At 40.1% G+C, this 10,312-nt stretch overlaps 1 protein-coding gene across 1 annotated transcript in view; it reads left to right on the top strand.

Moving 5' to 3' along the window:
* The window catches only part of shtn2 (shootin 2), a 42,095-nt gene that overhangs the window by 15,041 nt on the left and 16,742 nt on the right, over positions 1-10,312 (top strand). Inside the window, exons 6-9 of the mRNA XM_037676739.1 lie at positions 1,497-1,594; positions 4,500-4,581; positions 6,728-6,822; positions 7,842-7,875. Of these exons, the coding sequence (XP_037532667.1) occupies positions 1,497-1,594; positions 4,500-4,581; positions 6,728-6,822; positions 7,842-7,875 (309 nt within the window). The remainder of the gene's footprint in view (positions 1-1,496; positions 1,595-4,499; positions 4,582-6,727; positions 6,823-7,841; positions 7,876-10,312) is intronic.

Genomic DNA, 10,312 nt, shown 5'->3' with positions numbered 1-10,312 from the left:
GAAACAACATCATCAGAACTGTGGCCGATCTGAAAAATGCTCATGGACAAATCTCAACACCTTGACGTCAAAGGCGTATGTAATCATGTTTTTAATGTGCTTGCTGGTAGAGTTTTTTAATGTCTCAAATCGTGTCCTGATAGGACAAGATGTGAAGAGATCTTTTTTTGTAATATCATTATCTATCCTCATGGTTCTTTCCTTTTTTTCTATCTAGAAGTATTCTGATAAAGAATAGGGGCCACGCTTCTCAGCAGCAGCAACATGCACTCTGTTCATCTTTCGTACGACTGTATGAACATAATTTCACTGTATTCCGGTGCAATGATAATAAAGCTTATTCTGATTCAAAGTATAACTAAAATAATCAAACGCATGTATACCTGGATTACTGAGCATGGACTTTGTTGGTTTTGAACCAGTTTGACATGACTGCCGACGAGGAAAAGGGCGAGCACCGGAGGAGGGGGCGTTCAAAAGATACCATCTTGGCACCAACATAACTGGTTTGTTCCACTTTGGAGTAAGAATCAGTTTTGTGTTGTGTGTTTTCTTGACTGATGAAGCCTTCTGGATGGAAGGTGAAACGTTTCAGCAAAAAAAATAAAAATAAACTGTTCAGATGACCTGACTGAAAATTGTTGGATTGTATACCTGGATTATTGAGCATGGACTTTGTTGGTACCGATATATGGTTTTCTTTGCATGGTTTTATAGTAAGACTGTTACAGAATAGCATTTTGTCACCAAAAGTCTGAAATTTATCATCAGGCAGTTGTTCTTTCTTTAACGTTCAAAGAAATGTTCTCATTGTGAGCCCATCAGGCTAGCACCTCAGTAAATTTGTTTTTACAAATACTAGTAAAAAAATGTGTCAGCATTTTTATTACCCAGACTTGTTTTTTTTTTTTTTACAGCTGACACTTCACAGCATGAGATTTTTTTGCTGTACATGTGGTCTCACAGCTGGAAATGAGAGGCAAGGAGAATGGGTCAGCTGCAGTTCACGGTGCATGAGCAGAATACGATGCTGAAACTAATTTTTTTTTTGCAACATGTTAAAATACTAACAGATAAGATTGATGTTTAGATCCTGAACCTACACAATGGAATGCGAGATGAGCAGCAAAAAGTACGACACAGTAACTTTTAACAGTTCACATTCTCGCTCTGCACCAGAAATCATTACTGCTGTCATGGCTGGTTGGTTGATGTTCTGGACATTTGAATGGGCAGCAGACTTTTATTGTATTTTTATTTCAATCTTGGAAGTGACTGCTGAGAATATGTGGGTTCTTGCAGCTCTCCTGAGAACATCTCAAATATTTCATACCAGCAGAGCATGCATGAACCAAGATTATTAGTGAGATGATGGATTGGATTTATGTTCATCGAACATGCAATTGGATCTTGAATTCCTTGTGTGTGTGTGTGTGTGTGTGTGTGTGTGTGTGTGTGTGTGTGTGTGTGTGTGTGTGTTTGTGTGTGCATGTCAGCCCTGCAGGCATCAGTGGATGGTTTGCTAGCTGAGAAGCTGCAGCTGGAGCAACAGGTGGAAGAACTGACCAAAGAGCAGGTGCAGCTCAGAGAACAGGTATGAACAACACTCTGTGTGTGACGGGTTGAGGAAGAGATGCAATACATTGAAATGCTCCTAATGGAGCAGCGGTAAAAAATCACTAGCATAAAGTGGTATGCTTTGAAGTGGTATACTGTATCCACATATGTGGTGGTTAGGACTTTTTTTTAAGTTCTCAAGCAACAAAACCTCTGCTGTGCCTTTTTCACCTGTGCAGTGGTAATTATAGTCCATTTCAGACTTCATAGATGTGTACTTCGAAGAAGGTGATGCTAGACATCCTCTTTGTTCTCTCTCTGATGATGAAGATTGAAGTGTCATCCTCAACCTGGGGTTTCCTGGCACTGATGAATACCTCCTTGTTTTGTCTGTGTTCAGAGTGAGGTTGTTCTCCGAGCACGAATCGACCAGGTTATGCACCTTCTCTCTGTAGGCTGACTCATTCTTGTTGTTGGTGATCACCTTCCTCGTCAGGACCGGTAGTCCTTATCTGGACCAAAACACTGTCCTAATACAGTGGAAGGCTATTTTCAGGCTATGGTAAATGGACTGTACTTATATAGCACATCTCCATCTTATCAAGACACTCAAAGTGCTTTACAACACAATCTGTGTCATCATTTATCCATTCTTACAGCACTCTACTAGATCTATGCAAAGAATAATCAGTGCTTTATCACATTCATACACCGATGGGACACACATTGGAGACAATGAGGGGTTCAGTGTCTTGCTCAGGGACACTTTGGCATGTGACTGCTGATGGAATCGAACCCCCAACTCTTGCATTGGAGGACGCCTGCTCTAACTACTGAGCCCCAGACGGCCCAGCTAGGGATTATAAGGTGTGAAATGAGTTTAAGTCAGGCTCAGAGTTACTCGTACTTGTTTTGAGGAAACACTATGGAAAGAGACTTGCTGCTATCATCATTTTAATATCACTCAGGGGTTGTAAGGACACCAAACTTCATCCAGTCTTCCAGGAGAATCATTGGTTTTGTTTCTTCTTCTTGTCCTTTGAATAAATGGTTTTAAATCAGTGCATTATTGACCCCATGGCTGAAATAGAAACTGTAGACTCAGGACTGGAACAGTGTAGCGGGAAGGGTTAATAATGATTAAAAATTCGTTATGAATTTTATTTTGAAGGGGCACCACTCTCAGCTCTGAGAGAAAATCTGAAGGTCTGAAAATCAATTCAGATGTTATCGTTTAATTACCTCGAATTACCCTTTTTACACCGTGAGTTCTTTTATATGAAGGATTCAGATGTCATAAGTAAAACACACACGCTTTAATACAATTTTGTCACGTTTATTTGACTATATATGAGAAAATAACTGTTGGAAATTATTTCTGACACTTAAATGAAGGCTTTGTCCACAACCGGAGTTTTATGGAAATTAACGTGACCTTTAAAATTGCTTGTTAGCAGGAATAAACAGATAAATGAAATTATTCTATGTGCTTAACCAAACCAAAACAAGATGCAATGTAGAACAATTGGAATTTTCAGCAGGGCAGATTAATCATGCAAATTTAACTGAAAGAAAGACGTTTTATCGTTCAATAGTCTAAATTTGGTCTGAGATTTAAGGAAAAATAATTACTGAACTGAGTTAATACTAATTTGGTTAAAATCTAAAATCTTGGACACCACAGTCAACCTTCAGAGCATAGATCAGCTGTTCCTACCTGGAGTCGTCTTCGAGCGGCCGCCTGAAGATACCAGATGTTGGACTCTTTCTGCTGAAATGATCTTTGATGTAAAGGTGGAAATTCCTTCACATCCCTGACATCAAGGCGATGAGTTTGGTCACTGGCTCTCATGGTCAACCGGAGCGTCTCCTGGAGTTCTGGACAGCTGTTAACTCTGTTGATGATAACTGCAGGTGTCTGGAGCGCTGAAGAGGGTTCTATCAAACTTTGCTAAAGTTGAAACTAATTTTCTTCTTAGAAGTTTTGTAGGTTGTGTCTTAAAAGCTTACTCCTTCTCCTCCTGTCTTCTCTCTCATTCGACTTCTTCTCTTTTACTTCCAAATTCATCTTCTCAATTCATCCGAGAGGTCTTCCTCTCTTGTAAACAATTGACCGCACCTCTGATTTGAAGGAGGTGGTCGATTTGAACCAATCAGAATGGAAGGGCTAAACTTTATCAACTAAATAAAGTATTATTTTAATCTCCTCTGTTGAAAAAGTCATCAAATTAAAAAACATTTAAGACATTTATCAACTTTAAATGAGGTTAAAAACCAATAAAGACACTGTTAACCTTGTAAACAGAAAACAAGTTTGCTAACTTTTGGGCAACCCAGGTTCTTGTCAGCTGCAGGAGAAACACACATAGCAAGTTATTTAGTTATTCACGGTAAACAATTATTTCATTACAGAAAAACATTATTACTTCTTCTAGAATGTGAATAAAAGTCTGTCAGTTTTCTACATGTAGTTAGAGATGCTGAGAACAAGGTTTAAACTGTCCCAGGGTCTGAAACGGGGGTGGGATGTCTCAGTTGTTCAAGGGAGAGGAGTTTCCTTTTTTAGAAACATCTTTACAGAATGAACGACTCAGTTACCAGAAATAAAAGTGTGTTATAAAATGACATTCAGGGACGCAGGTATATCTCTACAACAGTAGGGTGCAGCTGAACAAAAGTGCGGGTGAGCAATGGTTTCTTACATGGATGAGGAAAAGCACAACAAACTGTTTCTGCCTTCATCCACCTTTGAACCAAACTCTGTTTGTACAGTTCCCATAACTTTACTCAATAAATTTCCAAGTTGAGCCATAAATTCAGAGTAAGAATGGAGGAAAATGTTATGATAAAGGGTAGAAATTCTTGAGAAAATGATTTAATCTAACATTCTCTGAAATCCAAGGAACACAACATCACGTTTTAACCCTGACGTTTTCTTGCAGCTCGCTGTGGAGGTTGAGGAGAAAGAAGCAATTCTGAGGAAAATGAGCAAACAGAGCAAGAGCATGAACAAAATGAAAAGAGGTACAATTTTATTATGATAAAATCATAATAATTATTGACAAATGTGTTGCAACACAAATGCAGCTTTACTGACATGTTTTGCCTGCACCAGTGCACTCCATGTTGTGTAACTTTGTACTCATATCACTGACTTTGTAGCTGATGCAGGATCGTTTTGTATTTTTGTCATTAGCTTTGCAGCGGTTCTGTCAACGATGACACAACTGAAATTTGCAAGTATTTTAACAATGGTGGAACATGGTGTTCTTGGAAAGAATGCAATAACAGCTGGAAGAAGGGAGGAAAAAAAATGAAAAACAAATATTTGAGTTTGTTTTTTGGCTTGTTTGTAACGCCATGAAGAAGCCCTTACAAGTTTCATCCATCGTCATTGACAAAACTTTTTACATAAACGATACACCAAGACAACCATATCTGTGCACTTTTTACTGACAGAACAACGACAGACTTTGTTTTAAAATTGTTTCTAAACTATGAGTTTGCAGCTAGAAAGCTGCAATAGGTTGTGGGGAAAAAAACACGTAAATCTTGTTTGTTGATGATTTTGTTTTCTTAAGTGAAAGTATTTTATCTTGTCATCACTGTACATGCTCATACATTGATGAAATGTGTCCTCTGCATTTAACCCATCACATGTAAGTTACACACAAGTGGAGCAGAAGGGACAGTAGCTACTCGTGTGCTCAGGAAGCAGTTAGAAAATAAAAATAATAATACTGGCCATACAGTACATCCAGTAATAATTTAGTATTTTATAAAACTGCATTCACAACTCACCAGACTAGGATCGAAGCTGACCAACGAGTGCTGTTATGTTGACTGACTCGGCTGCACAGCAGCTTTCAAAAACACTGTCAGATCTTTGTGGTGGAAAACTCATGTGAGGTGACATGAATGCACCTGTGCTTTTGCATTTTCTCATTGCTCAGGCATTTACATCAAGAGACACTAAAACATTAGATAAAAAGTTCTTCATAATTCTATTCCATTCAATTCAAATTCAATTCAATAATACTTTATTAATCCCAAAGGGAAATTAAATGTTGTTGTAACTGGTAATCCTCGTTTGATTAAGAGATGTTATAGATGCTGATGGCTATAGGCAGGAAGGATCTCTTGTAAAGATCCATCCCTCAGTGGATCCTAAGAAACTGGCTGCAGATGCTGTCCGATCTGTCCACCCAGACTCGGCTGACCTCTCGGTCCCCCCAGGCTGCAGGACTACCCGAATGCCGAGCTGAACTCCTCCCAGAGTGATGGCCACTCCTTCCAGCAGTCTGCCGAGCTCCTCGTCATTAGCTGCAGGTGTCGGGGGATGATCCTGGTCCTTCTGCTGTCATGAGCCATGTTTCCTGCCATTTCCAGGATAGGGATTGTTACAGTATCTATCCATCCATCCATCCATCTATAATTCCTTACCCCAGCAACACTATCAATACCATAAGGCATTGCTAGGTGAGATAGAATGTATAATTTCTTCAGCAAGTTCTTGGTCTTCTTGCAACGGGACATGCCCAGAAAACCTGCATCCTAATCAGATACTTGAACAACCTCAGCTGACTGTTTTTGGTGGAAAGGAGCAGCCTCTTTACTCAAACCCCCTCCTGGACCATGGAGCTCTTCACTTTGTCTATCAGGCTAGCTACTCAAAGAAGGAAGCCAATTTCAGCTGCGCTTATCCAGGATCTCATTAAGAAGCATCCTCTGACGAAGAGCAGACTCTTATCTCAGCTTTTTCACACTGAGCTGCAAACCAACCCAGTGCATGCTGGAATACATGGCCTGAAGACGCCCACAGAACCACATCCTCTGCCAAAAGCAGAGGTGAAACCCTGAGGTTTACAAACCAGACGGCCTCCTCCCATCCATGATCGCCACATACATGGATGCAGACACAGTTCTCGTTTTAGTTACATGAGGACCTAATAGCGCCTAAAAGTGGCCCTGACACCCCACACAGATTGCCTCGAAGAACACAGTCACAAAACATGTGGACTAGACAGTCAAACTCCCATGAGCCTCTTAGCAACTGTGCAAGGCTGACGTCCTGCCTACTGCTCCATGACCTGATCAATAAAAGTTTTAAATCAATACATTTTGTGTTTAATTCCAAATTTGTTTCTTTGTTCTGTGTCTGTATACCCAGTGTCCCAGCTTGTCACCGAGGAGTTCACAGAAATGTCCCAGACACTGGAGCTGGAGCAAGGCCTTCGGCAACATGCTGAAGTCTTCGCCCACAAGGTGTGTGTGTGTGTGTGTGTGTGTTCAGCATTGTACAAAATGTTTCTGTCACACATTCACACCTATTGATGCTGAAGGTGACAGGTCGTGCCACAGGAAGGCAGAAGGAGTGTTGGCGCTGACCTTCGGGTGGCTGCAGTGAGAAAAAGGACACTGGGATAAAGGGGTGGGACAGAGATATACACACAAACTAACACACACACACGCACACAGACAAACAGACAGGGTCTTGGTGTTAGAGGTCAGCAGAGATGGGCTCCATTTTCACACCGACAGCCAGATTTCAGCTCTCATTGAGACATGGCGCTCACACATAAGAAAAACACACAAACAAATAAATGTGAATTCCCTCCAACCCAAACAAACACACACACACACAGATACATACACACACACACACACAGACAGGGCACAGTTCCTGCTGTCCCAGCTGTGCCTTTAATGAAGGGCTTTTCTTTCAAAAATGTCTTTTCTCCCCTTCCCCTCCCATTTAGTCCTTCCCTTCCCCATAATTAGTTGTCATCACGGCTGCTGCAGGAGAATAGTGGTCTTTATGCACAACCTGTCTTTGCCTGACACCTTTATGTTGCGCTGAGCACGTATAGCAATTGTCGCCTTTGTGTGCGGCGTCCTCCATTTACGGGACAGGCGTACAATGGGCCGCCTTGCAGGGGTCCTTACCTGTGAAAAGGACCCCCAAACTCTTCACACAATTCAGCCCCTTTACTCTCGATTCACGGTAAAAGACCCCCCCACCCACCCACCCCCGTGCTGAATGCCTCTTGTGTGCACTGCTATTTGTCTGTTTTCATGTGTTTTGGAAACAACAAACCATTCACACCTCTCCTCCGTTGATGTGTGTGGGTATAATGATGCAGATCCTCAAACAGGAAACATCGGAGCTTTGTGTATGTGCGTGTTTTTTTGGCGCTTTGTGCTGTTGTGTGTGGCTGAATCTGCATGTGTGTGTGTGAAATAAGTGTGCTAATTGCTGTGTGAAAATCGTTTGCCACTGACAGGAGAACCAAAGATCGGAGCGGTGTAATTTGCAGAGTGAGACCTTCCTTATGATACGTGTTGCTGATGCAAAGGGTCACTGACGGGGGATGTAAAGGTCATGGATGTTTTTCACTTACTAATATCAAATTAATAGAACCATGTGTGTAAGTTAGAGTTGTTTTGTCTGAACAAAGTGGAGCCTGCAGGAGCACGGAGCCTGCACACCTGATAAATTTCAATGACCCTAAGCTGGAAAGCAGAGTTGTTTTGACCTCGCCTTTTCTGATAAGTGTATAAGTTGATGCTCCTTTATGCTGTCTGGGGGCAGACGTTGTGATCCAGGGTGTCGTGTAACATCTTGTATCCCAGTTTTCAATTCTGCTCCTCTTGCAATGATATTAAACCTGGGTTGTAAAGATCTTCAAGTTTTCCTTGCATATCTTATTTTTTAATGAGTTAATGATAGAATAATGAAATTATCTAACAGTCTATAAACCTGCAGCCATGCTGTGTTTCAATAAAAGACAAAAAAAAAAAAAAAAAAATTCTGAAAACCTGTTTCCTTAAACTTCCTGTTCCTGTATAACAAGTTAATCTGTAAAAATGTTCATATCACTGCTCAGAGAGATGATGACACGCATACAAAACTACAAACACGTAACATTCTAGATACTGAATTGATTGATTGATTGATTGATTGATTTTTGTGTGAGTTAGATATTTGTGTGAGAGAGAAAGAGAGTGTGTGGGGGCATTGAACTACTTTAAAATGCCTTTTAATCATCATCATGCACTCAAACATTTCTATGTAAATTATCTAAAAACAATTAGAACATTTTACGCAGGAAGATGAAAAGCTTAAAGCTGTTGTCCACTCTAAGATGGAGCAATAGGAGAATACTTTTCCCCACTAAGTTTTATACGTAAAGGTAACGAAGGACTGTCACAATCTGTCAAAAAGCCTTTTCAAAGTCTTTCAGGATGTTCTTCTTCTAACATTCGGTGGTGGCTAGTAAGTAGCTTAAGGGAGCAATACCGCCACCAGGTGGTAAGACAAGTTGGATTCTGGAGCCCCCCCCCCCACCCACACACACACACACACACACACAGAACCGGTCCAGAAGTGTAAATGGAAATGCAACGACACATGAGCTGATCTGAACTGATCCGAGCTTACCTGATCTGTGCCGTAACAGTGAAAAAGGGGCATAAGACAGGGGTGTCCAATCCTGGTCCTCGAGGGCTACTCTCTGCATGTTTTACTGGTTTACCTGCTCCATCTGATTCTTTGGTGAAATTACTTCAAGTTCTGCAGAAGCCTGTTAATTACCCATTGATCCAAATCAGGTGAGTTGGGGCAATGAAAATATAATGTATAACACGTGGGACTGTGGCCCTTCAGGACCAGGATTGGACATTCCTGGTTTAAGATCATGCCTTAGTGATAGAAGGAACTGATGGGGGATGTAAAGGTCATGGATGTTTTTTACTTACTAATGTCAAATGATATAGAAGCATGTGTGTAAGTTAGAGTTGTTTTGTCTGAACAAAGTGGAACTTGAAGGAGGACAGAGCCTGCACATCTGATACAATTCAAGGACCCTAAGCTGGAAAGCAGAGTTGTCTTGACCTAGCCTTTCTGGATAAACATATAAGTTGATGCTCCTTTATACTGTTCAGGGGCAGATCTTGTGATATGGGCATCGTATAACATCTTCTATTTCTGTGTTTCAATGGCTGTTCCTCTTGCAAGATTAAACCTGGGTTGTAAAAATCTTCTAGTTTTCCTTGCGTGGCTTATTTATTTAATGAATTGATGATAGGATAATTAAATTATGATGGGAATGCTGCACATCAATTTATTCATATGTGAGGAAACAACGGCCTACAGAAAAACACGGTGGCGGTGTCATCATTGATGGGGCTTGTTTTATTCTTATAGTACTGAAAGCAATAAACATGTAACATAAATAAGGATTAATTTAGAGCCTAAAAATAGTACCCATCATTGAAAATTCATTAGATTTAAAAAAAAGTGAGTGAAAATGTTTAATTTCATGAACGTTAAATTGCTTGAACAATGTGGCTAAAACTCTCAGAAGGAAAGTGTCAGGTTTAAATTTTAGAAATTATTCTGTATTATATTGTATTGAAAACTTTTTTTAATCAATGACATTTTAATAACACACTCAGATTAAAACTGTTCATTTACATTCATTTTTTTCCCCTTTCCAGAAGTGAACAGAAACCAGTAAATTAAAGTTCCACGTCTGATTAAATCTCATAAATGAACAAAATGTTCATTTGAGGTGCTCTGATAAAGGAACTCAACATGACGTTTACTGACAGCAACTGATGCGATCATTTACCTTAATACAGAGGAAAAACAATATTATCTCAGTAAAATGAAGCAAAATCTGATTTTTTAAAAATAATAGAAGAATCATTATGTTTTGTCTCAGAGCTAGAAAATGTGTCTGTTCACATTGTT

The sequence above is a fragment of the Nematolebias whitei genome, chromosome 1, assembly GCF_014905685.2.
Source record: "Nematolebias whitei isolate Nwh7 chromosome 1, NemWhi1, whole genome shotgun sequence".
NCBI lineage: Eukaryota > Metazoa > Chordata > Actinopteri > Cyprinodontiformes > Rivulidae > Nematolebias > Nematolebias whitei.
This window is presented reverse-complemented; position numbering and strand designations above follow the sequence as displayed.